Source organism: Camponotus vicinus, unplaced genomic scaffold (genome assembly GCF_025532165.1).
Source record: "Camponotus vicinus isolate PSW18456_S1 unplaced genomic scaffold, iyCamVici1.0 SCAF_1, whole genome shotgun sequence".
Lineage (NCBI taxonomy): Eukaryota > Metazoa > Arthropoda > Insecta > Hymenoptera > Formicidae > Camponotus > Camponotus vicinus.
This window is the reverse complement of record NW_028141945.1, coordinates 16,209,164-16,235,109: the sequence shown is the minus strand read 5'-3', so window position 1 is coordinate 16,235,109 and position 25,946 is coordinate 16,209,164. Positions and strand designations below refer to the sequence as shown.

The 25,946-nt window shown below is 38.7% G+C and overlaps 2 protein-coding genes and 2 long non-coding RNA genes across 5 annotated transcripts in view; 1 reads left to right on the top strand and 3 right to left on the bottom strand.

The window, feature by feature from the left end:
* Window positions 1–25,946, top strand: part of Klu (zinc finger protein klumpfuss) — a 70,017-nt gene that overhangs the window by 3,140 nt on the left and 40,931 nt on the right. The window contains exon 1 of one of the 2 annotated variants that reach the window (XM_083109707.1): window positions 16,482–17,419. The exons of the other annotated variant lie outside the window; for it this stretch is intronic. The gene's annotated coding sequence lies outside the window, so the exon portion shown is untranslated. Of the gene's footprint in view, window positions 1–16,481; window positions 17,420–25,946 lie in introns of those variants that run through there. 2 annotated transcript variants of the gene reach the window in all.
* Window positions 1–25,946, bottom strand: part of LOC145977626 (uncharacterized) — a 54,374-nt gene that overhangs the window by 16,577 nt on the left and 11,851 nt on the right. The window lies entirely within an intron of this gene.
* Window positions 63–1,729, bottom strand: LOC145977621 (uncharacterized). Its single transcript, XM_083109705.1, has 2 exons — window positions 1,619–1,729; window positions 63–1,298 (listed from the first exon to the last, which is right to left on the bottom strand). The coding sequence occupies exons 1-2, from the start codon at window positions 1,623–1,625 to the stop codon at window positions 619–621; spliced, it is 687 nt and encodes a 228-aa protein (XP_082965831.1). The 5' UTR covers window positions 1,626–1,729; the 3' UTR covers window positions 63–618.
* Window positions 18,528–20,363, bottom strand: LOC145977624 (uncharacterized). The gene is made up of 4 exons (XR_014440590.1): window positions 20,270–20,363; window positions 19,769–19,960; window positions 18,956–19,308; window positions 18,528–18,720 (listed from the first exon to the last, which is right to left on the bottom strand). It is a non-coding gene; the product is annotated as an uncharacterized LOC145977624 (long non-coding RNA).

Here is a 25,946-nt window from a genome sequence, read left to right as displayed (position 1 = left end):
TGCTATTTTATGTACTATATATTAGTAATTTTTATATATTTCTTAATAAAATTTCGAAGAGGTTTTTCTTATGTATAATTTATTTTAAGTTACAAAACATGCATTTATTATAATAATCCGAACTCTTAATCTACTTTTTTGTAGTTTCGCACATTTTCAACCTTGATTATTTCTTATCTCTAAATCGCCCTAATATGAACGGGATTGAAGGAAACGGGATTATTTTTATATTCTGTTTTATTTGCTATTTTATGTACTATATATTAGTAATTTTTATATATTTCTTAATAAAATCATTTCAAAGAGGTTTTTCTTATGTATAATTTATTTTAAGTTACAAAACATGCATTTATTATTATAATCCGAACTCTTAATTTACTTTTTTGTAGTTTCGCACATTTTCAACCTTGATTATTTCTTGTTGATGCTACATTCAAGATTAATTTTCGAAAATCAGTTGAAACTTGTATCAGTTGAAACTCTTATTTTTATGCGAGATATTTTATTTTATACAGCGATTTGTTACTTCAATATCGAGAATGCAGCAATTGCTCTTCGATTTAATCTCGTCGGCTAAATCCATCGCACGAAACATAGGAGCAAATCAGTATCTATGCTTTATGAATCAGCATGCAAACATTTTATCGCGCATATTGGCAGAGCAATGTCCGCTTCTTGGCATTCCTTAGCATCGGGATTATAATAAAGACCTTCACAGGACTGTAAAGCCCATTCCAATTTGTCCCCTATCCATTTACATTCAAGGTACGCACGGCAGTCACAATCGTGACATTTTCGATTGCCCTCTCTGCAAAGAGGAGGAGGAGTATCGTCATTGCATATCCCGCCCGCTCGATTCTCCACACATTTCTGACACGTGCGGCTGAAACATGTACCCCGAGGACATTTACGAGGGTTTGGTCTACCTCCTATGCATTCGAAATATGTTTTGCAGTCGTTTTCTGGATTGGATATCTTCTCGTTCTCAAACGTGCACTTGTCAATCGCGGGCTTCGTACAATTTGCGCAACCAGCCTGCCACGGCCAATCGCAAACTTGTAAGTGTCTGTTATAGTGTAGTCTCCTATATCCCGGAATCCCGGAAAGAGGACAGTCCTGCAATACTGGTCTACACCAATCGCATTTGTAGAACTTTGTGCAGTCTGTCTCATGCGGCAGATTAGTCGCATAATCCTCTGGACATTTGCATTGTGTAACAGGACATTCTAGCTGCCAGTCGTGGTTTGCGTTGACCACGGTCCAAAGTGCCAACGAGGCGATGACGATTACGTACACTCCTGTGGCAAGAATTATTGTGAAGCTGTTAATTGCGATATAATCGAATCGCGGTTTAATCGGTTTTTGTCATGATAGAAGAATGTATCAATTATTTATATAAATCTAAATAAATAATTTATATAAATAAATAAATAAATTATTTATATAAATTATTTATATAAATAAATAAATTATTTATATAAATATAAATAAATAAATTTATTTATATAAATCTCAATAAAAAAAATTTGTGGTACGATGTGTAATACAAGTACATATCGATCATTTAACATTAATATAATCTTATTTTAGAAATTTGTTAAGCAATTTCAACACTTACGCTTCATCGCCTGTCCTTACTCAAGTTCGCACTCGAAGAGAATAAAACGTATCGTCCGTTTCTTTATAACACTTCTCTGATCCGTTTAAATATGTGCCTGAGACTGAATTCAAGTAGATCATCGGCTTTTATAAATATTCATTGCGTTATCACGAAACATACGAGGACACAGATTATCATATCTGTACTTAGAAGATATACTTTTCTTGTTTACCGGAAGAGTGGATTATTGGCATAATATTTTACAGAAGAAATCAGATCAAACCGCGATAAATATGACCAGGCACAATTTTTGTCGGTCATGAATTAATAGTTTAGAAAATATAATGCAAAAATTAATTATAATCATATTTTATATCATTTTGTTTTATCCTTAAATCTTGTTTCAATCAAATATATGTATGCTTTGTATATACATATATTTTATAAAAGATATGATATAAATTAATAAGATACAAAGGTAACATCTAGTATAATTTTTGATTCGATAATAAATGAAAGCTATAAAACGTTTTATCATTCAATGAATTTTTGATACATTACATTGTATTGCGACTTATACAGATAAATTTTTAAATTTGATATAAATATGCTTCTTGATATACCTCTGCATATTATCAATCCAAGCCTTGAAATTTAATGTGATATCTAAATCGGCCTTTGGTCGCGATATTATCAAAGAATATAATCTACATTGTTCTATATGATATCGAATAATAAAAAGATGATTAATATAAATAAAATTTCATTGCATGTCCAGACGTGCAAATGTAATTCTAATCAGATCAATGTAACGTATCATTGTGTACTGATGACTAAATAGACTAGATAGAATGACATTAAAATACAGCGAATATCACTTAACAACGTATCATCCGTCGTAGAAAAATTTTGGAATTTTCTGCTGACATTACAATCCTGGCCCGAATATTCCGAGCACAACAAATAGACGATTGTTCAGCCGATGTTCATTTTTATATTATATATAACATTAAAAGAAACATCTTATTGTTTAAAATTCATATAAAAAAATATACATATATATATATATATATATATATATATATATATATATATATATGAATTTCCTGAATGTTTTTAATTTCGCAATCGTATAGAATCCTTGTTCCTATTATTTGGTCCTGAATGACATCAAATCATGTGATTAGTATCGTTATTTTGACAATTGACGAAAATAAAATATATTATTTTTTCATTTATATAATGATGTGTTTTTTATTCTACAATAAATAAATTTTATTCGAAAAGGAAACTGGACAAAATTTTAATAATGTATTTTTCAATACACACGGACGTCACAAATCTCGAAGAGATTTCTCCATCGATTGATTTGTTATTCGTTTCGTCGTATCATGGCGTACAAATACATAAATAAAACTGTAAACGCGAAATATAACAAAGTGAAAGTCGTTTTAATCTTGTTTCACCGGAACTATTATTCTTGATTTATTAGCGATGTTATGACGATGGCGATGTTCGAAATTTGTTTGCGATATATCAATGCCGTAAAAAAATTATAACATTATTGTAACAACAATCGAGCACTTGCGATAATATATCTATCAAATGATATAAAAAGACTTAATTTGTCAATTATAAATTTTACATTTATAAAAAAGAAATTACTCTCATAGAATTAAAAAAAAATATAATTTTTTACATATCATTTATTAATGCAAAACCGATGTGGTCTTATGAAAAATACATTCTCTATATGATACAAATAATATTTTATCACAAGTTTAAATCTCGTATACATATTTCTGTCAAAGTTATATATTATTTCGTCTTAATTCGTTTAAATTTGTTATCGTTTTTTATCTTGACATATATATTATTTTCTTGATAAAACATTTTTCAGTTTTTATATCACTTGTATAAAATTTGACTTTTTAAATGACTTTTTAAATTCCAAGGGCAATAACAAAATTGCATCCTACGTTTCGATATGGCCTGCTGTAGAAACGCCGTTCGTTCATAAATCCCGATGCGATTCCAGTTATCGCATTGAAACGGGCTGCCGCTTGACGGCAATTTGTTATCGGCGGATTTATTGCATCTAAGCGGCTGTCGTGGAACGAAAGTATCTATTCAGGATCGCGATTTCTGTCGACAGTATGTCAGCTTATAGCAAGGAAATTCCAGCGTACGACACCGTAACCCTTGCACGTACCAGTAGCATAGCAACTAGGGGCTGTGGATTTACTTATTGTACATACATACATGCATACATACATACATACATACATACATACATATATATATATATATATATATATATATATATATATATATATATATATACAGGGTGACCCATTTTAACTTAGGCAGCCAAATAACTCGAAAAATAAGCAAGATAGAGAAAAATGTTTTAGACAAAAGTTGTATGGTTTCGAGGGGGCCATAAGATGGTATCATTGGTTTGACCTTGAAGAGTCATTTGAAGGTCACGTGAAGGTCACTTCAATTTTTTTAAATGGAACATCCTATATATTTTTGTACATTCTTGTAGCTCATCTCGAGAGCTTTCCAAAACACTATAATTAAGTACATTTTCGTTAAGTACTTTTTGAGTTATGAGGCTTGAAATAATTTCTTAATTTTACATAAACCGTAAAATATCTTGTAAAATATTTATTTTTCGATTACCTTACCTTAATAGTTTTATGTACAAAATAATGAGAGGAATCAATTGGTGTAAAGAAAACACATAGTTGTTTCGAAGAAAAAATATGTAATTTGCAATTAACAATTCCATATTTTTTCTTAAAAACAACTAAGTGTTTTCTTTACACCAATTGATTCCTCTCATTATTTTGTACATAAAAGTATTAAGGTAAGATAATCGAAAAATGAATATTTTACAAGATATTTTACGGTTTATGTAAAATTAAGAAATTATTTCAAGCATCATAACTCAAAAAGTACTTAACGGAAAGGTACTTAATTATAGTGTTTTGGAAAGCTCTCGAAATAAGCTACAAGAATGTACAAAAATATATAGGGTATTCCATTTAAAAAAATTGAAGTGACCTTCACGTGACCTTCAAATGACTCTTCAAGGTCAAACCAATGATACCATCTTATGGCCCCCTCGAAACCATACAACTTTTGTCTAAAACATTTTTCTCTATCTTGCTTATTTTTCGAGTTATTTGGCTGCCTAAGTTAAAATGGGTCACCCTGTATATATATATATGCATTATATATATCACTATATAGCTCCCTCGCGTGCCAATACTACGCACGCACGCACATGTGTACGCACGCCTTGCGAACTGGATTACGTGCACGCGTCATACGTATAAATACGTTTCATGTCGAGATCATACGCGTGTGTGCGCTGCTGTAGAGGAGACAGATGCGTAGCGCGCACGCATTTGCGTTCCCGGCACGCGAGCATTTTCGTGCAGCTCTTTTCTATCACATGACAGACTTTCCGCAACCGTTCAATGGGACCACGCGTTCTTAGGACAAATTATATTCGCATAAAAGAAAAGGATTTGCAAACTTTAAATTGACGGTAAAGGAAAAATAAAATTTTTAAAATATGTTAAAATAAAATCAAATACTTTTGCATATGATTGAACTTTTTAACGTAATGATAAGAATCTCAGAAACAAGATAAATAAAATAAGATAAGATATTAACTGGAAGATAAATATATAAGATTGGCGATCTCGATGAAACATAAACTTTCTGCGAAATATTCAATTGTCTTGATTTATATCTTCCATCAATAAATCATTTCAAAAATTTTGTATATCAATTCTAATATATTCATATACACTCTATTATAATTTTTTACTTTTCTCTAAACTTTTATATATATTTTCGTCCCTATCGAACAATATTTATTATAGAAAATCACCGCAATACTCTATCAATTCTTCACGCGTTTCAAGATGCTCGAACAGAACCAAATCGAGATCACCCCATAATCAGAAAATAAAATCGCTGCGCATTATTCATCATGGTCAATGGCTGAAGATGGTCCTGATTTATATATGTATAAAGAGATCTGTACACGAGACACGTGCCGCGGAGAAATCGCAACTTTGGCGGAGCAGCTGGCAGAACGAGCTAAAAGAAACGTCGAGGAGTTCCCTTGGTCTAGTCCTAGATCCGTCTCTAGACGGATCGGATGGACGGATGGACGCACATACAAGCAAAATAGACAAACAGGGGAGAGGGAGAAAGACAGATCGCCAGACGAAGGGTCCAAGGACCTACGACGATGGTAGCACGTGCCCCATTCAAGACGTCGTTCCCCTGGTGTTGCTTCGGGGACCCTCCACCCCCTCGTAACTTTGCCTAACCTAATCCAGCCTCCTTCTAGCCGGGGCTATTCAACCGGTGACGAGACCGAGGCTCTTTGTGACCCGATCAAAGTAGCGCTGGTCCCGATTTCTCGTCTTGCTTCCTTTCACGCTTTTTTATCGCGCCGCGCGGCATCAGGAAGTTATAACGACCGCTGCCTTTCGACGGTGCTCCCTCGAACTGAAGAAGGCTAATCAGTGCGAAATAATAGAATAGGATACAATAATAAAAGTTGGAGAGTGTGATATTTTTGTTCTTGAAATGCGTTAATTATTTTTGGTACCACGATGACAGAAGGAGCGGTCAATTTTTCCTCGTTTTTTCCCGGATAAAGAATAAAGAATAATAACACTTATCAATTACAAGATATACATTGTAGATATATCTATATTCTTTGCCGCAATTGCAAAAAATATGTAGATGTGTTTATAATAAAAAATGCAAGAAGCTGATAAACAGATTTTGAGAATTTTATCTATGAATTTTCTCTCTCTCTCTTTAATCACGGAATTGGAGCTGAAATCCATTTAAATAAAATAACACTTTAATTTACAACCTACAAGTATTTTGATAATAATGTCTCATATTTTTTATCTTTTATAAAAAACCTGATTGATATCAATATTACACAGACAGATTAAATCTCAAAGCATCAAACGTAACGATAAACGAATTAATATTTATCAAAGATAAGAAAAATGAGGAAAAAATTCAGATTTGCATGACCAATTTGTCAGTTTCATTATAAACCGCAAGTTGACAACTTTCCGCTATAATACTTATAAATCGTTACTTCCAACTGTGTATTTGACAAATCGTATCGCCGTTTCTTTTTTCCTTCAAAGAAAATTCGGTTTTCCAATCGTAAGTGTCAATTTGTCAGAATTGAAACGCGAACAAATGTTTAAGGCGTGTAACCGCCCTCGCACATAAATCAGGAAAAGAATATTAGCTTTAGGCTCTATAAACGTCCCGTTACACGCCCTTCAGAACGCTAGGGGGTTGCTTTCATTGCCTCTCGTAAACTCAGTGTCCTGAACAAAGGTTCGGAAGCTTTTCACAAGCTTTGACTTTCCTTTCCGGATAGAAAAGGATGCACGAGAGCAACATGGACCAGTGCCTTACGGAAATGGGTCATCCGTTGATTCAGTTTGCACCATTTAAGGACAATGACATATGTCGAGTTATGCGCCTTGAAATTGCGTGCTGTTGTTAATATTGTTCCGTTCAAAGAACACGAGATACCACCCACAAGAAAAGAATGAAAACCGACGGAAAAGGAAAGGAATATAAATCTTTCTTAAGATTTAAGGACTTTTTTCTTGAAAGGCGTGTTATACTCACTTTTACGATTATGAAGATTTTTATGATTAGAACATTTTCCGATAAAAGATAAGAGAAACTTATCTTTTGTTACATAAAATATTCTCATTCATAATTTTACGTAATCAGCAGCGTAAAATTTAATTCTGAGCGTTATAACATCTATACACTTGCACATTTTATTTATATATATTAATTTATATTAATTAATAAATATTAATGTATATTAATTATTATATTTATCATAATTTATAATATTTATAATTGTAATTATATTTATAATTATATATATTTATTTATCTATATCTATTTATAATATTTATTAATAATAATTAACAATCAACATTAATTGGGACAACAAAGCTACGATTAATAGTGTGTTCCAAGGATTATAAACTCTGTTATATCGCTCAGTGTCTTAGATACAGTAGTCGGGGAATAATGACGATGGTCTCTCATTAATTCTCGGAAACTACATCCGTCACTAAATCCATCCATTTAATTACGTAGCGGCCAAGGAGCAAATGAAAACGACCACGCGAGGCAGTGATGCCACATAGAATTTTCTTCCCAGGAATCCCGCTGCGTAGAGATTTTTATTTGAAACCATCTACTGAAATATTACACAATTATCTTAAGAAATATTAAATTAATAATATTTTTTTCATATATCATCCAGCTGATTATTGTATATCCGTTGAAAAAGTCTGTGGGAGAAAAATTTTGCATCATCAAAGGCTTTAAATTTTTACGAAAAAATTGCTACGTGCGTTTTGCATTAATATTACATTTTATTTTAAGCAATCAATCTCTATAAAATTTCTTGTATAATATATATTAAATTTGACACTTGCAAAATTTATTCAAAAATTCAATTTTGGACCCAGTGTCGTCAATTTTGAAATGATTATTGTACAAATCGTTTAAAGATACATAGAATAAAATAATCTTCCGAGGCGATTATAGGAGGAAACAAAGAAGAGATTCTTTTGTGAAATTTCGCACCACTCTGCGCAATCTTCTGCCATGCTAAAAGCTCGTTTCCAACGTCGTAATGTCAATGTGCTCGCTACCGCGGTTAGTATAGCGGCGGCGGACCTCAATTCAGGTTTCTTTGGGGGCCCCCGAACTCCCCTTTCACACGTCGCCTCGAAAGGAGAGCTCGATATTCTTTCAGAAGGGCGATAAAGGTACCGCGCGCCTCTGAAAGGAGGACTTCTCGCAGCGTGTGAAACCGTCGCATCTCGGCGCGATCTGCCGCGGGCGATCGTTAATAATAAGGCTTCATTATGAGGTTCGCGGGGGGACAGTATATAGCGTGCAATTACGCGTCAATTCTGTCAACGTACATCGTCACGCTGCAGGACGCCCGCTGAAAAGGATCGTGACACACGCACCTTCCTGAGGAACTTTCTTCTAGAGCATCTCGCGAAATTCTTCCCGATCACCTGGATCGTCTCGACGAAAGCTATCGTTCTTTTGGACGAAAATTGCACGATTTACAAAATATTTGCGTGATACTAACACCTTTATCTTCTTGATCGCATCAATTTTATATAAGAGCGTGATGTTTCGTCAGACGTGTTTATCAGATAAAATTGAAAACGAAATCGAAGCAGAGTCATCGCTGATTTTGATAATCAATTTGCCTCGGAAAAAATCTTTCTTCTAATACATCTTAATACAGAATTTGACAGAGAAAAATAAATAAATCTTTTGCATCAATCTGTATGCTTGAGTTAGTTATTTAAGATAATAAAAATTTTGAGAAATTTAGAGTACGCTCACATTTCCTATAAACATCCACGTGTTTCTCTAGTTAGATCTTTAAATAAGATCTTTAAACAGACAGTGTGTTAAAAGAGCAGACTGTGTTAAAAGGACCGGAATCGAAACTTCAATATTTGGAAAAGGAGAAACAGTCTTTTTCCCCGAAATTATTCCGATGGCCAGAACATATTGATATCGCAGAGAAGTCTAAGGCTTCTTACGATCATCCTCGCGAATCCTTTGATCCCCTGGAAGTTGACGTAACGCGCGAGTCGGTGTCGCGCACCTCTCGCGAAAGATACAAATTGAGATAGCCCCCCACCCGCGTCGCGCAGGGGGCTACATCGCACCCCTGCAGCTTCGTTGTTCCTGCGCCATTGTCCCGTGAATGCGTCCGCGGGGCGAGCGGGCGGAGGGAGGGCCCTAAAGGGCACGTACACGCGTGGTTTACACGCGGAGTACAAGGCAAGCTGCAACATCGAGCGCCTCGTCATAACGGTCGCCGACGAGGTCACGGGGTATATACGGGCGACAGGCAGCCAGCCAGCCAGCCAGCCAGCCAGCCAGCCAGCCAGCCAGCTCTGGGGGCCATTATTGTGCACGGACGACGATCTTTATGTGAGATCTTACACGGGGTCCCACGGGGGCCCCGCGGCGCACGCCCATAGGATGCGGAGGGTGGCTGCGGTTTCGCTATTTTTCTTTCCCTCCCCGATATCCGCCTCCCTCTCTCCCGCGTACTTGGTGCAATCTCTCTTTTCTTCGTACTACTCCCTTTCGCCGCCTCGTAAATCTCTTTAGGCGTTGAAATGCATGGGGAAGGAAGGCTACATTGCTTCCTCCCCCTTCCTCCCGTTTTTCTTTCAAAGTTGCTGGTTAGTAACTCACTTATTATTAGTGTTAATTCAAAAAATGAATTTTAATCCTTAAAAATGGATTAAGAGTGCTCTTCGTAAAAAGTACAATTTTTTTACTTGATTTTTAAATATATTCTATTAAGTATAAATTTAAATATATTCTTTTAAATTTATTCTATAAAATAACTGAGAAGAGCTTGAAGAGAAATATCTGCTGATCTTGAAAGATTAATATTCTTTATTAATATTCTTTCCTCGATATTATTGTTCATTCTGGTTGTCCTCATTATTCTTTAAATTTAAAAAAGTATAGTTTATATCTTATTCCATTATACATTTTTAAAAAAGCAAAAGAGAGATGTAATAAATTTTTGCGTAATCTATCTAGTGCACCCATAATATAAAAAATGCTTCTACTAGACAAGAAAGGATCTAATTCCAGAGTACAACAAATATTCTCGCTCATCATCCCATTTCTTTGTCATCATCGCGATTGCTCTTCCAAACATCCTCGTAATTAATCTTTGTATCATGAAAGTGTGTTGCATCTTTGTAAAACCGTTTATATAATTTTTTTATTCAGCAAGTCATTATTTACCTTATGTAACTGACGTTACAGTATTGTAAATACACATTCGCACTTGGATTCCACCTGGAACGTATATTCCACGCTCGCGGAATAAATTGCATTTTTTCTCTCTCTCTTCCCGGCGATGCTGCGGTGTAGAAGTACGGTAGTGACGATAGCCTCTGGTAGGGGCAAGTCCTAATGAGAATTCCCCTTCCCCTCGGATCCCTCACCGACCGACCGACGCAAAGTAAATGAGCAGGTGCCTCTGGTATGCGCCCCGCCTACGCTTTCCACTCCGCTCATCGTTCTCTCCCTTTTTTCTCTCTCCTTCTCTTTTTTTTCTCCCGCATTTGTGATGGGAGATTGTGCGTCGTGGAAAAATGGTCGCCGCGCCCGACAAATTATTCGTTTTCCCGCAGCCCTTTCTCTCTCACTCCCCCTGCCGCCCCTCTTTCCTGCAACGGGACCAGCTACGACCGTATTAGGGTGTATTAGGAAGGCCAACGTCATAATTCACGCTCGAATTCTCGGTGTTCCGCTTCACCACGTTTGGGAAACCTGTTGCGCGCTCTACGCGCCACGTCGTAGGTGGATCGTGTAAATTACTCCTGTATTCCACCGTGTGCCACTTTTATGCGATACGGGTATTAAATTTCCTCTGTATTTTTTATATTGCTTCTATGGCTCGTATACTAATCCCCGTATTTATGATATTCAAGCGGCGCTCGTTCTCGCATTATGTTATCTTACAAGTTTATTCCACGGATATCTCGAAGACGAACTTATATTTGGATAGAGATACATATCCAATATGTCCAATAAGAAAAATCACAATTTTAAAATTTTAAAATTCTTACTAGCTAATTGAGATATTATAAAAAATTTTCGATTAAAAAGAACGAATGTTTAATCATAACATATATACAAAATAGTAATTAAATAATTAAATAATTAAAAATATTTTTCTTTTTTTTTAATTGCGATCTTTGATCACATGTACATGTTTCTTAATAACTTTTTTCAAATATGCTTAAATTATCTCGATGGTTGCGTTAAAATTTGGGCCTGGCGTTACTTTCTTTCGGCGAAAGCGGTCTACAAAGTTACGAAGAATCGACGTGTAATCCTCTTATCTACTCGATCATGGATGACGGATCGACGCGACGGTCGTTAGACTTTCAACCTTGAAGAAAGACCTTCCGAAGGTGAACAGAGGCGGTGACACGGCCGGCTAAATCGGGAGGAGAGTTCTCGGAGCAAGACTCCTCTCTTCTAGTCGTACGTGCCCGCAAAGAGGTCTTCGAGACAGAGCAAACGCGCGCGCTTTTTTAATACGCGTAGTCATGCGTGCACGCACATGAACGTCACGCGTACCCGCGCACGTGTTTGCTTAAAATCTTGACGCATGACCGACCGTTCGATTTGTTTTTCCTTTCTCAGGGCCGGAATAGGTGCTTATGCGAAACCGATGTCGGCCGCGAGACCTCAAGTGTCCGGCAATACCAAGAAATTGTCTGTACTTATGGAAGATATGAATATCTTGAATTGCAATATTTACCAAAAATTCACTAATATTATATTTTATTTAAATATAAATAATACAAAAAAATATCATATAAAATGAAGCACTTATTTTTGGACACGCACTTTGCTTTTTTTTACAATATGATAATTTTCTATGGATAAGAGAAATCACAAAATATCCTTTCTCTCTTCTTGACGTTCATCATTTTTTTCGATCAAGATGATAGATTAAATACAGTTAAAGTTTAATGGTCAAGAATTAATTTAAATCATGAAGATAATTACATGATATTTCTGATAATTATCGATTACAATATTTCAAATAATTGCGAGGACTTTATCCGATCCTGTTCGATTTCTGTGGAAGAGGAGTCACCGTCCGTCCTTCATCGATCGTACACTACTGGCGACCTTAACGACGTATACGTCTCACTCCGTGCGTTCTCCGGAGCCGTCATACCTTCTCTCGGGGAAAAAGGACGAACACCTCCCTATACGGACTATACCTTCCTTCGCCGGTATGTAAATACGAGGAAGGAGAAGGCTCCTCATCTTCTCCCGAACGACCGACCGCGGTGCATCGTATCGTATTCCGCTGCTATTTGTCTTCGCGATCCGGGATTACGTTACCACGATGATACACGATGACATTTATTTCGGGATTTGCTCGGCTCGGCCCGCGAGCCTCCCTTTCCTGTCCGCGGGAATCCTTCGTCAACGATCCTTTCGTCGCGCGAGCCACGCGTACTTGCGTACGGCTGGACTCGCGTGAAATAAATGTCCAAAGAAGGCATTTTTTAAAGAATATACTTTCGCCTTAGAAGATATAAAAATGATGGACTTGATTTATTTAATTAAGAAAAAAACCTGATATATATTTTACACGTGGAAAAAGATATTAAATCTAAATATTCTCCAACTGTTAAATATGTAGAATTCATAAAAATTAAGTAATAAGAAAGAAAGGCTAAAAGACCGTGGCACAAGATGTTAGAGTGTAAAAAATAATAAAGACTCTAAGTAAGAGACATAATATATTAATAATCAGTTAAAAATAAAAATACATACGTACGTTTCGATCTTTTCAAGATTCTTTTCAATGTTCAAGAAGTCGTTAGAAAATAAATAAAACATTAAAAATTTCAAAATTTCAAAATTTTTAATGTTTTGTTTATTTTCTAACGACTTCTTGAACATTGAAAAGGATCTTGAAAAGATCGAAACGTACGTATGTATTTTTATTTTTAACTGATTAATAATATATTATGTCTCTTACTTAGAGTCTTTATTATTTTTTACACTCTAACATCTTGTGCCACGGTCTTTTAGCCTTTCTTTCTTATTACTTGATTTGTTATCATCCGGACCGTATATTGCGTTTATCATTGTATTCATAAAAATTATTTTTCAAATATCACACATGGCTACTTGGTCAATTATAAATGCCTAATAAAAAGAAATTATAATATCTCTCAACTTTTACATTTTTAATTTAAATTTCATAAAGTACTTGACTTTTACTTGACAGGTTTAATTCGTTTAATTAGAGAGACTTAATACATTTTATATATAAAATAAATATGTTTAATTTAAATATTCTCCAACTGTCAAATATATAGAATTCATAAATCGTAAAAATTATATTTCAAATATCACATGGCCACTTGTCAATTATAAACTCCTAAAAAAATTATAATATACGTCTGCATTTTTAACTTGGATTTCTTAGAGTAATTTATTTTTCCATATTTCACCTCTTTTTTGCAAGAAATTACGAGATCATACGTGCCAGATTAATTTTTCGAAAATCTTGAACGTAATATGCATCTGAATATTTCGTAATGGTGTCAAAATACGATGCATTTACCGTTACTATGTTCTCATATCGCACACAGGAGATTAGCAAAATCTGATATAACGCGACATTACGAGCGCGAAGACTGTGTAAACGCAGATGCCGTTACGGAATCCCGGCGCAACGTAACGCAAGCTCCCTAAAAAGGGAGCGCGTGGCGGAGATCAAACAGCTGGATCATCTCGTGCGTGCCTTTAGGTAAGGATCTCTTTCTTGCGGGGAAGGTAGGTATATACCCAGGTGCAAAACTCGGAAGGCGTGCGTGACAATGCGCGTACATACGTGGTATGTGCAACGTGACGTGAAAGTCGCGCGTGAAAAAAAAGGAGGAAGAGAAAAAGAAACAGAGTTGCGGGCTTTACGCGAGTCAATGACCGCTTTCCGCTTTCCCGGAAATTTTAGAGGCGCGCATCGGATGGGAAAGATGCGGAAATTATCCTTATCGACAGCATCTATCATCGAATCTACCTTCCTAAGGATCAGAAATGTGTTGCATTATGCCATGTTGCGTTTCATCTCCTTTTCCAATGTTTTGCGACTCGACAATTGTATCGATTTAACACAAAAAAATGTATCATTTATATATGATTAAAAATATTTTATTGAAAAATGTATTATTTTATTTAAAAAGTGTATTAATTAAATTCGAAATAATAATAATAATGATTATATATTTTTAATTCTATCTCTTTAAATATATATAATTAATAAATTATAAATATAACAAGAAATTAATGATAAAATATATAATTAAAAATTAATTTGCTTCAAATCTAAAGTTCTTAAAGAAGCAAATGCTCTTAGAATATATTTTATGGAACATGTTGAGAGCAAACGTAGCAATAACGATTGTCCATAGCCCATATGATTAGCGTACCTTTATGATCTATTAGGCAGATCATGTGCTCTCGAAAGCGTGTAATTACGTTGGATTTTACGAATCGGATGGCGACGAGGTGCGTGGGCCTCGTGAATACCGTGTATCTGATCATTTCGAAAGTGCAACGGTTTCTAGGAGGCGTCAAGAGCCGACTCGGGCTCATTAAGGCTAATGATCGCGGGATCGCGCAATTATTCCAATAAGCGATGGACCCTCGAACCTATCAATTTATTATAATTACAGCACCAAGGGAAGGGGGAGCGAGGGAGAATATATATATGATTGCGCTCTAGTGTACGCACTTTTCAAATTACACGTCTCTCATACGTTCCTAGATGGAACAGATTGAAATCCATTTGGCTCCGAACGGGATTGTCACGATTCACACGCGACTGTTGACCCCATCTCTATGATTATTAGAGTGCCGACAAATTACTCGGGCATTTTTGCGATTGTCCATTATTAATAATGATTACAAATTGCTTAATCGTGTTTTTCTACGGTCGACGTTCGGTATAGATAGAGCGTTCGATTGAACAGAAGGGAAAAAAGAGTGGAAGAGGATGACGTTAGATTTGTATTCGCGGCACGCGAGCTAAATAAGATAAATCAACCTCGACTCATTCTCCGAGGTTCTCCATTTGGCATTGGGTCGCCGCCGCGGCCGGCTTCTTCGAGGAGAAGAGGAGAGAGAGAAAAAAAGGAACTGGAAAGAGGAAAAAGGCAAATACGAGAACGTCTAGAAAAAATTCAAACGGTCCAGCGGTGCCACTTAGCGAGCACTCTCGACACGGTGGACACGTGTCTAAAGTGTGGCCGGAGCCTCGATCACGTGTCAATATCTCAAGAGGCATCTGTTTACAAAAGTCGTACAAGGAGAGGACGGCGCGCCGGGATATTTTTATCAGAAAACTTTCCGAAAGGCTATATTTGAGTTTCCGCGTTCGCGGAACCGGACTTGCGATGAACGCATCCGAGTCGCTCTCGCGAAAGAATGTCGCTGAATAAACGATCCGGAGAGGAAAATTTACGGACGCGAGCGGTAGATTGTATCGTAAAAGCGCGCGGTACTTTTCGATAAAATCCCAAGTTTCGCGTTGCTGGTAGAGCCACGATCCTAGTGACGGCTCGGGACGCTATTAAGCGCGCGCGACTTGGAGCCGGCTTCTTTATCGGGGAGCGAGTCCGTAGCACGCAAAGCTCTCGAACGCGTGGGCAATCCCGGCGAGACGCCAGAGCCGCGCGAGAGAGACAGCCCGCTCTCTCCCTCTGCCTCCCTCTCTCGCGTTCCCTCTCGATTCTACCCTCGGCCACCGCGCCGGGTAAAAACAGCGCGAACTGGTCGGTCGCGTGCACGAGGTAGGGAGATAGGCGTGGCACCGCGTCCGTACGTGCGTCCACGCGCTACGGTGTGCGTGCACCCACCTAGCACCTATGCGTGCGCTCTCGAGAAGAGAAAGAGAGAGAGAGAGAGAGAGAACGGAGTCTGGAGGAGCTCGAGGAACGGTAGTGGGGCCCAGCTGGCACGGGTAGGCAGCGGTGGCGGAGGAGAAAGCGGCGAGGAGTCGAAGAGAGAGAGGAGCGGGGGAGAGGAGGGAGGGGGGAGAGAGCACCTAAGGTCCGCGGACACGAAAGTCAACGACGAGGGAAGGGGTAGACGTGCGCGCCGGGTCGCGCACGTGGAGAGAGGGACGGGGCGGGAGGGGAAGAGCACGGCGGGCGAAGGTGAAGCTGGCGAGCCGTCGAGGCTTCGCAGTCGGCGCGAGACCGCGCTACTGGAAGGATCGCCGTTTTGTCGATGTTGTGCGAGCGTGCGCCTTACGTTTTTCCCTCCTTCCTCGTGCCCTCTCTGTCTCTCTCTATCTTTCTTCTCTTTCTCTCTCTTTCTCTCTCGTTTCCTTCTTTCACCCTCGCGCGCGTGTAAATAGCCGTTGAAGCGCGAGAGGAGAAACGTCAAACGCGGGAGGCTGAGGGTTCGAGGGAAAGAGTCCGGAAGCAAAAACGCGTGTGATCGTCGTCCGTCGGGGAATCGTCGTCGACGAGGGACTCTCGAGCATTCGTCATCCCGATCCTGTCGAGACACACCTAATAATTTCGGCGACGTCCCGGAGAATCCTGTGATTTCGATGTGCCTGATTGATCTCGCTGCTGCGGCGAGTTTCCGCCCTGACTGCTCGACGTTATTGGAATATCGAGAGAGGATCTAGGAGAGGAAGCACGTCATCGAGTAATGTCATTCCCGACGGAGGAGCGCTCGTTCGCACGTGTACGAGAGACGAGGGGGATCGTGGAAGAAGCCGTCTGATCGGCGAGGATCTTGACGCGAGTGTCGACGCGATGTGACAGCGTCCTCTCGGCGGGCAATCTTTTATCGTTGGTCTTGGTCTTACCGTTCCAAGTCTATCGTTCGACAGTATTAAACCGCCGCGAACTGTGCGACGGCCCGGCTCGAACGTTCGATTGTTGCTGTGATAACGGAGAGAGGATGGTCTCTGTATAAGCTAAGTTCAGTGCCTGCTCTAATAGTGATTTGTGACTATATAAGAAAGTAAGATAAGAGAGGAAGCCCCGCCCCCTTCCCCGATTAAAGTGTCCCAGGTTAAGGTGGAAGAGGTTAAATCTACGGAGGATCGGATGCGCAGCAGCAGCAGCAACAGCAGCAGTCCCTAACTGTCACCCGGTAAGCGACGCGACCTCTCATCTTATCTCGCTACTTTTTATCGTCAAAAGCGCGCCGCGATGTCCCTCGACCCGTCTGTAATTATCGATACTTATCGCGAGATCCGGCCTCGGATCGGCCGAACCGCAAAGTTGCTCGTAAAAGCGACGTTTTATTAATAGTCGCAAGAAGAGCATCCCATATATGACATCGTGATGCTTAACGCTACTTAATTACGTGTCTCTTATAATATATTGGATTTTCTCCGCGAATCTATGAATATTTTGTAATAACGTTAATAAAAGGGCGCACGAAACATAAACATAAATGTGAGAAAAATATCGTATTAGAATTTTTCTCTTAAAAAAATCCGTTTCACGCGAAAAGGAAGAGAGAGAATCGATTACAAGTGAAATGTGATACGTCGCATACTGTAAAGTATGCTGCTGCCTATCGAGGGTTATTACAAAGTAAAACAAGCGCGCCAAGTATATTAAAATTCGATTATGAACTCAATAATATTTTGTCAGTTTTTTATTCGCTGCCACTTTATCGTTGTTCACCACATATTAATATCGACTTTAATCGCCGTTTTCACTCCACACATTAAGAGACAAATATAAACAAAAAAATCATCGTGCTGTCCTCTTTTCGAGTAAATTAAAGCACCGATTATTCGATATTAAATAACGCAGCGTCGAAAGAATCGAAAGAGATAATCGCGCAGACGGCCATTTAATATCAAAGCCGCTTTTTCCACCCTCGTTGACACTAGAGTGCGTTTATAATCGATCTCATGGAGGCCAGCCTTTCTGTCGTCCGTTGCGAGGGCGGTTTTAACATCGTTACACCGCGCTCGTCAAAGCGTCGCGACGCTGAGCGTCGGAAGTGGAGCGGACACGCGTGTTAAAGTAAATACGTGCGAAGAGCGTGTTCTCAATTACTTCGGTCTCTTTTTTTTTCACGCTCGACCTTTTCCGCCTCGCAAAAGTTTGAAAACGCGACTGAAAATATGTGCTTATCGATCCTCGGAGGGGGAATTTGTATCGTGGAAAACAGAGACGCGCGTACGATTATTACGTATTTACTATGCTAGATTATTTATGCGGCAAACGCACGTTAAAATAATAATGCAAATGTGGATTTATATTTTGACATATATAATCTGAGTTTATAAAATCTTTGGGCACTTTCCATTTAGTGACACAAGTCTTTGTTTTTCAACTGATGTTGAAGAAAGACAGAATGATCCTTTATTTTCTTGTACGCTCAGCTTATCAATTTGTGCTGTTTGTTGTATTTATAATCTCGTTGTCATACATCTGTCAACAGAATCAGCTGTGAGAGTTGTTATTGTATCTTAGTAAATCGGAAAAGTCCAAAATGAAGAATGACACATACATTGTTTAACAATCTTAAAACTCGCCAATTTTATTCCTATGATGTCTTTAATAAAAGAAAAGATTTTTTTTCTCTTTATTTTAAAATATGCTACTTTATACAATTCACTTTATGCATAACATTATCGAAGCTTCGTAAGTTTGATAAAGTAATTACCCGAGAGTTTGCGTGATAGTAGGGAACTCTCTCCCTCTCTCTCTCTCTCTCTCTCGTTCTTTTTCTCTCTTTCTCTCCGCGGGCTTTGAAAATATCTTCCAGCGACATTACGCTGAATGCCACCTTGCGAGGGTGGCTTAATGTCGGAAGTGGAGCGGACACGCGCGTTAACCCAGCCACGTAGAACGATCTGCCGCGACCAATCTCACCACGCTTCGTCCCTTCACGCCTCGTGACTTTGACGCGTGCTGCGAGCGTGACATGTACATTAAATCTCTCCGCTGCTACTGTCGCGCACGCGCCGATTTACCGCGCATTACATCGTAGAATTTTGTCACGCTGCGAGCGTGTGCCTGTAGTGAATTGTCGGATGATACAGATACATATTAGCAAACACAAATGCCAATTTGACGGAATTATAATAAGAATTTTAAATCTCTGTTTCTGTTTTTAATTTATAATTTTTCATAATTATTTTTATTTTCATAAATGATGTGTATCTCAAAGCAGCAGAATTAAATAGAAAATATAAGATATTTAATTTCAAAAACATTATTCGTCAAAAATATTACAGATTTTCTATTTTTATTAATTTTGTTAAATTGATTTTTGATAAAATACTGACATAATAAATTATATATAAAATAATATTGAATAAATCATATATAAAAAAAATAGTATATTCTCGAATAGTAATCATAATACGTCGACTCGAAATAAATTCATGACAGCAGCACCAGTTTCTCGCGCGTTTCGAGTTAGGTAACAAACGAAAGTTTATTGACGTCGATGGGACAGTCGTGCGAAACTCACCTCCATTGTCTTAATGGCTTCTTGATACGACAGCGATCCGAGAAGTCAGCGTCCTTCGCGACTCGCGCGCGGTAAAGAAAGCGTGGCCGCACAAAGTGTCAGATGTCACGGCTGCCTTGTCTCATTTGCAAACAACGCGACGAAAACGTTCCTCCGATTCCACCTCGATTTCTTGAGCGAATCCTCGAGGTGCTTCGATTTCGCGAACATCCGTATAAGAAATGTTATTATATTTAGGAACAATTTTATTTTTTTATTTATGTAATTTTATAAAAGTCTACGCGAGTGATAATTCGATGCAATTTTTACGAAATTTATATTGCACTTGGATATTATATATTTTCAATTTAATTACTTGAATATATCAATCATCACGCGAAATTTTGATTACACATATTAATTCTTTTTTTATACAATTTTAATAATTTTAATTATAAATAAAATTACTACGTATATTACAATTTTAATTACAAATTATACGTCATGCTCGCCGATACATACGTGTAATTGCTGCGAGGAGAAAGTACGTAGGTACACGTCGGGATTAGACAGGCGGCTCCTCTCGATGGCAATCGTCGGGCGATTGTCATCCGTCGATCGGTATCTATGGGTGGGCACGATTTATCGTGCTTTATGCGCATATTCGCGCCAATGCAGCGGCAGCTGCATCAACGCGACGGGATCCCGGGTCCCCGTAATGATACATTGCGCCGGACATGAAAGTTATAAGCTTTAATTCGAGGCTCGCGCGATTCACCGGTGCACCTCGCCGCGCCGGTCACCGTATATCGATCGCCAATTTGCTATGCAGATCGGGAGGAGGAGGAGGAGGCCTTTCGTTCCCTAACGCAGCCCCTGCAATCTTCCTTCTTCTCCTCTCTCCTCTCTCTCTCTCTCTTTCTTCCGCTCCTTTTCCTCCCTTTATATTCCCTCTTGCCGCTCCTCCTCCCCAGCGTGAGACGTTCTCTTTTTCTTCCTATCGGCGCTCCCACGTGAAAGAAACGGCGGCCGTGCAGAAATAGAATAAGCGAGGATTAAGGTAGTCGCTATCTCGGGCGATAAGATTACGCGGCTCCTCCGTTGCAGAGAGACAACCGCCGAGCGTTTCCTCTCCCCCGCCTCCGCTGAATCTTTGTTCTCGGAAGCGATTGCGAGCTGGTATATCGCGTGAAAAGGGTTTGGGTGAAGGCTTCTTAGGAAAATCCCTTCGCGGAAATTAATTTGAAAGGGGGTATTTTTGAATAAAATAGACAGACGGATCCTGTCAGAGATCGATTCTGCGATAAATGCGTCTCTCGCGGAGGACGGCTATGGCGGCTCGATATTTACCGATTCGACGGACGCGGGTTGATCGAACGTGAGTAATCTCCTTGTGGCGCGGCGCCGCAATTAGGAAATCCATTTGGTGTAATTGCGCCAACAACCGTTCTCGGTGCTAGCTACCGCGCTTAATCAAACGGCCGCCGCTCGCCATTTACCTGTGTACCTGTACCCGTGACGTGGAGTCTACCTGTGGAGCCTCCAGAAGGCTACGAGTGCGTGTTCCTCGTATTGCGTATGTATTCGAAAATCGATTTCTTCCCCTCAAAGAGTGGAAAATCAGGCGGAGTATGAAGCCATTTAGCTGAAATTGAGGAATCTTAGTGAATAACATTTTTTCAATGTATAAAACTCTTAAACGAAGATGTAATTAGATTCTTCGACCGATGTGGACTTTATACAAATCTCGACTTGAAGCTTAGGCATCTTGATATTTCAAGATATCTTTCTTCTCAACTTGAGAGATTATTGAAAATAGACTCCTAATTTGCGGTTGATAAATAATTTGCGATCTTCCTTTTTTCTTATTTTATAGCATTTATGTTTCTAGATATAAACTTAAAGTTAAGTCCTGAAATATATGTCATCCAGAGAATTTGAGCCAGAGGAAAAAGTCGCCCAATCGGTTAAAATTAACTGCAGATAGTTTGTGACATTCACAGAATTGTCATTAAATTGTCAAAAGAATAATAAAAAATATAAGTATCTCACATAACATATTATATTACATAAAAATGTGCTTCCGTAAATTTTAAGTCTCTGCTCTTGATTCTGGTCTTATTATTCGCAAATATTGTTTTGTCAAATTAATCGATTCGTGTGAATTTCAATGAAAAAACGTGTTCAATCTAATCAATCGGCGATATTTCTCAACGTGCGATTGCACGTATCGATTGGATATATATTTGCGATCATGATAGTCGACGTCGGAGGTAATGACGATAACAAAGAGAGAGAGTAATGATCATAATAACGGTCGATTATCGATTTAACGTGTGTAGATCGGTAGCTTTCGGAGCAAGCTACAGGGAGCACATAATGTATGCACATTGTACGTTTTCCTTCCGAGAGAAATTTATGTGCAGAAATAAGGAAAAAAAATTGAAAAGTCGCAATTTTACAAACGATCTTACAGTCGGTTCTGTCGATATAAGTTATCATACGTTCGTGTAAGCCAGCTGACTCATAGGAAGTAGCACACAGAAAATCGGAGCGCGTGTAATGTTAAATCTATCTGTTCGTATGAAAGAATTCTTAAAGGAGAACGTACGTTGCAGTGAACGCAAACGGGGAGTGAAAAAAAATTAAAAAAAGATTTCAGAAAAAATCAATTAATTTTCAAAAATGTTAATTTTCTTCGCGATTTCAAGAATTTTGCGAGATAAATATTAAGTCACTTGTAACTTTGACAAAAAATATATATTGCTTTGCAAATTATAATTTATTTTGAAGCAATGAATTAATGTATCCATTATTTCGAATTTTTTACACATGGAGATCACATACCATAAGTGGAAGGCTATTATGTTATTCTTTCGCATTTTGCGTGGGTGCGTTTGATTGTTTCTTTATTTCGTCTCCTAGGGAATACTCGTTTGCGCGCGATTTCAAATGTACGCCCACGAAAAATCTGGCGATGTCGATCGTAATGATCAGTCATTATGCTAATCGCCGAGTTCGCAAATCTCGCGTTACAATACGCGTCGCGAATTGTCACCTGCGCAAAGAACCGTATTGCGAATCGTATACTTGCGAGGGGGCACGACATGCAAATCACACCTTCGAGGCGGTCATAATTGGCAATGTGGATTTTTTAGAGACGTACATTCAATACGCGATCGAAAATCATCGCAAATGTAAACGTCGCGCGAACCTATGTTTTGTATTGTTAGTCTAATGATTCGACGGATCGTGCGATGTCATTAATAGAAACTCTTCAATGGAACGTATTTGACCTTTGGAGGAACGATGCATGGTGAGAAGAAAAGCTCGAAGCTATGTTAAGAATTCAGAGATTGTTCCGATTCATATTTTATAAATGATTATGTGGAGCTTTTGAAAAAAGTCAAAATTCAATTTTTTTCATTTTTTTTAATCTTTATATTGCAATATTTAAATCAATTAAATATCCTGAATTATTGTAAATTTTTAATTAATAGCGTTTTCGAGTGAAGCAGGTGTGATTAAATCCAATATGCCATAAACATATGTTCGACCAAAAATAAATCTTGTGAATCTGATTAATATAATATAAATCTTTAAAGTTTCTCAGATTCTTTGTCTTGATAAATCACTCAAACTTATTCAAAGTATTTCATTGATTAATTTAATAATCCTTTCCGGCAATCCAAGACAGAGTTGATCAAACTCGCTTCACTCGAAAACCTCATGACAGACTTCTGAGGAACACTTTGAAAGCATCCCCGAGGGGAGATTTACGCATGTAATATCGTATGCGTCGACGAACGGTCGCACAGAGGCGTGTGAATCTTCGTCTAATTAATTCTTCGACCGGGCCGATAATGGGGCCCCGAGCGAACGAGCGAGCTATCGCGTAGGTGGGCCTGGAGTTTCCTCATCGCGCTCGCGCGCGCGAGCGCGGCAGGTGTAGTCCTCGCGGTAACGAACGACCAGTCGATAGCTCTCGACGATATTTTATACCGTTGTCTGTCCCCCGTCGATCCCCGCCGAGAGAGATCCGTGGAAAGTAAACGCTTGCGTAAAACCGTCGATCCGATACGCTCGTCCCCCCTTCACCCCCTCATCCTCTCCTGTTCCGAGGCGCGCGACTTGGTGTCGTCGATTCTAAAATGTTCACTTCGGGGGAACGAGCAGAGGAGCTCTAACAACGTCCTACGCTAAATTCTTCCAGCCGCGTGGACGCCGGTGAATACACTTGCCTTACGCGAGGATGTAATATTAATTACCTAACGCGGCGTAACACGAGACTGGTGTAAAGAGAAGGCGCTTTTAAATAAAGTAACGAGAGGGAGTAAAGTAAATAAAAATTGGGATCTTTAAGAATCTTGTAACATCGGCATTTTATTATAAATATATCGCGAGGTTTCGAATATTAATTTAATGAGCTTAGGGAAATATTACGTCGACGCCCTACATAATAAATCTCGGATACTAACGCTCCGCGTGTCAACCTATTAACGAACTTTGCACCACTTTCAAGCCATGGATGACGCTGATTATGCTCCAGCAAGCGCGGAGGGGTTGGGGGGAGTCGTTAATCACGACACCGTGAAGCTTAAGCGGGCGGGTGCGAGGGTCGCACGAGGATAACACGGAGGGTTGCTTGCACCGGCCTTGACCGTGAATCCACCCACCCCCTCGATAGGCCACGCCAGCACGAGGTTGCACAGGTCGGTTGGGTTCGTTCCACGCTACGATGCACACGGTGTCGTCTCATCTTTCCTCCTCCACCCTCTCCCTCCCTCTCTCCCTCCCTCCCTTCCTCCCTCCCTCCCTCTCCCTCTCTCTCTCTCTTTCTCTCGTTGGAAATCAATATTGTTCTCTTTGCTCGTCCGGCAGAGACTGCGTCGCACATACGGACTGGTCTACTAACGGGTTGCGATATACGGAACGTGACTCTGGATATGTCAGGATTATATTTTTATATAAATATATTATATTTATGTATGAAAAAAAAAATATATGTATATTTTTTATATAATTATATAATTATAATTATAATTATAATTATAATTATAAATTATTATAAATTTTGTTCGCAAGATCTTGCCGTCATAATAGCTAAAAAAATTATAATAGATGGAAGCTAATAAATAAGGTGCTGGAAAGTTTATTCGATTGTAAGGGGACGAATGCATTGCGTAGGGAAACCGCGTGTGCGGGCGAGAATTACGATGCAGTATATTCGTAATACAAAACTGGTAACGAGCGGTATGAATGTTATGACGAGCCGCGTTATGAAGTACACACACACACACACACACACACATATATCCGTGTGTCATAAACCGCGTATCATTCGCCGCGACCGAGCAGTATCTAACCCGAATATATTACTAACGAACGTTGTTAAGTATGCTATGGTATTTCGTAATAAATCTCGCGAACCCCTCTCACGCTGGATCCTAGATTACTTTGTAAGATGACACACGAAGAGACAATCTGTGTCTCGAGAGACGCTGAACAGATTTTTTTCTTATGCGTAGTTTTAAAATAATACATCTTATATTTTTGAGCACACTTTACTATGATGTAACACGTCAATGTTCTATAAATGCCAATATTCGGCTTTGATGTAACTTTGTTTGTACTGAGTTTTCGAGCTTCTCTCAGATTCTCTTCAGTGATAAATATTAAATCGATCACTTATTAATGGTTTAGTTTAATTCAGTTTGATTGAGCTGATTTTTCATCAAGATCTTTGTCGCAAACTTAATGCGAAGTGTGAATAATTAATTCTTATTTTATTTTAATAAATTCTTATTTTAATAAATTCTTATTTTATTTTAAATATAATTTCACATAAATAAATGATATTTGATATTAAATATGGCAACGATACGACTTGTTATATTTTTTTCAAAGGGAAACTAAAGAGAAACAAAGAGAATCAATTAAATCTATCGATTGTAATTACAAACTTGATCAATATTGATGAAACCAGGCAGGCAGAAAGAGATACATATATACGCGACCGCAGCCTATCTACGGTCGAGCAAACACGCTTGCAATGTGTCCGGGACAGGCCGCAGCCGGTCGTATCCGTCGACATTTTATACCGATGTGTAACGCACTCCCACTAACGCGATGCGACAGATTTAACGGGGTAATTAACGCCCACGCGCGCGGCTTTGTACCGTCGAACGTTGGCGATCCG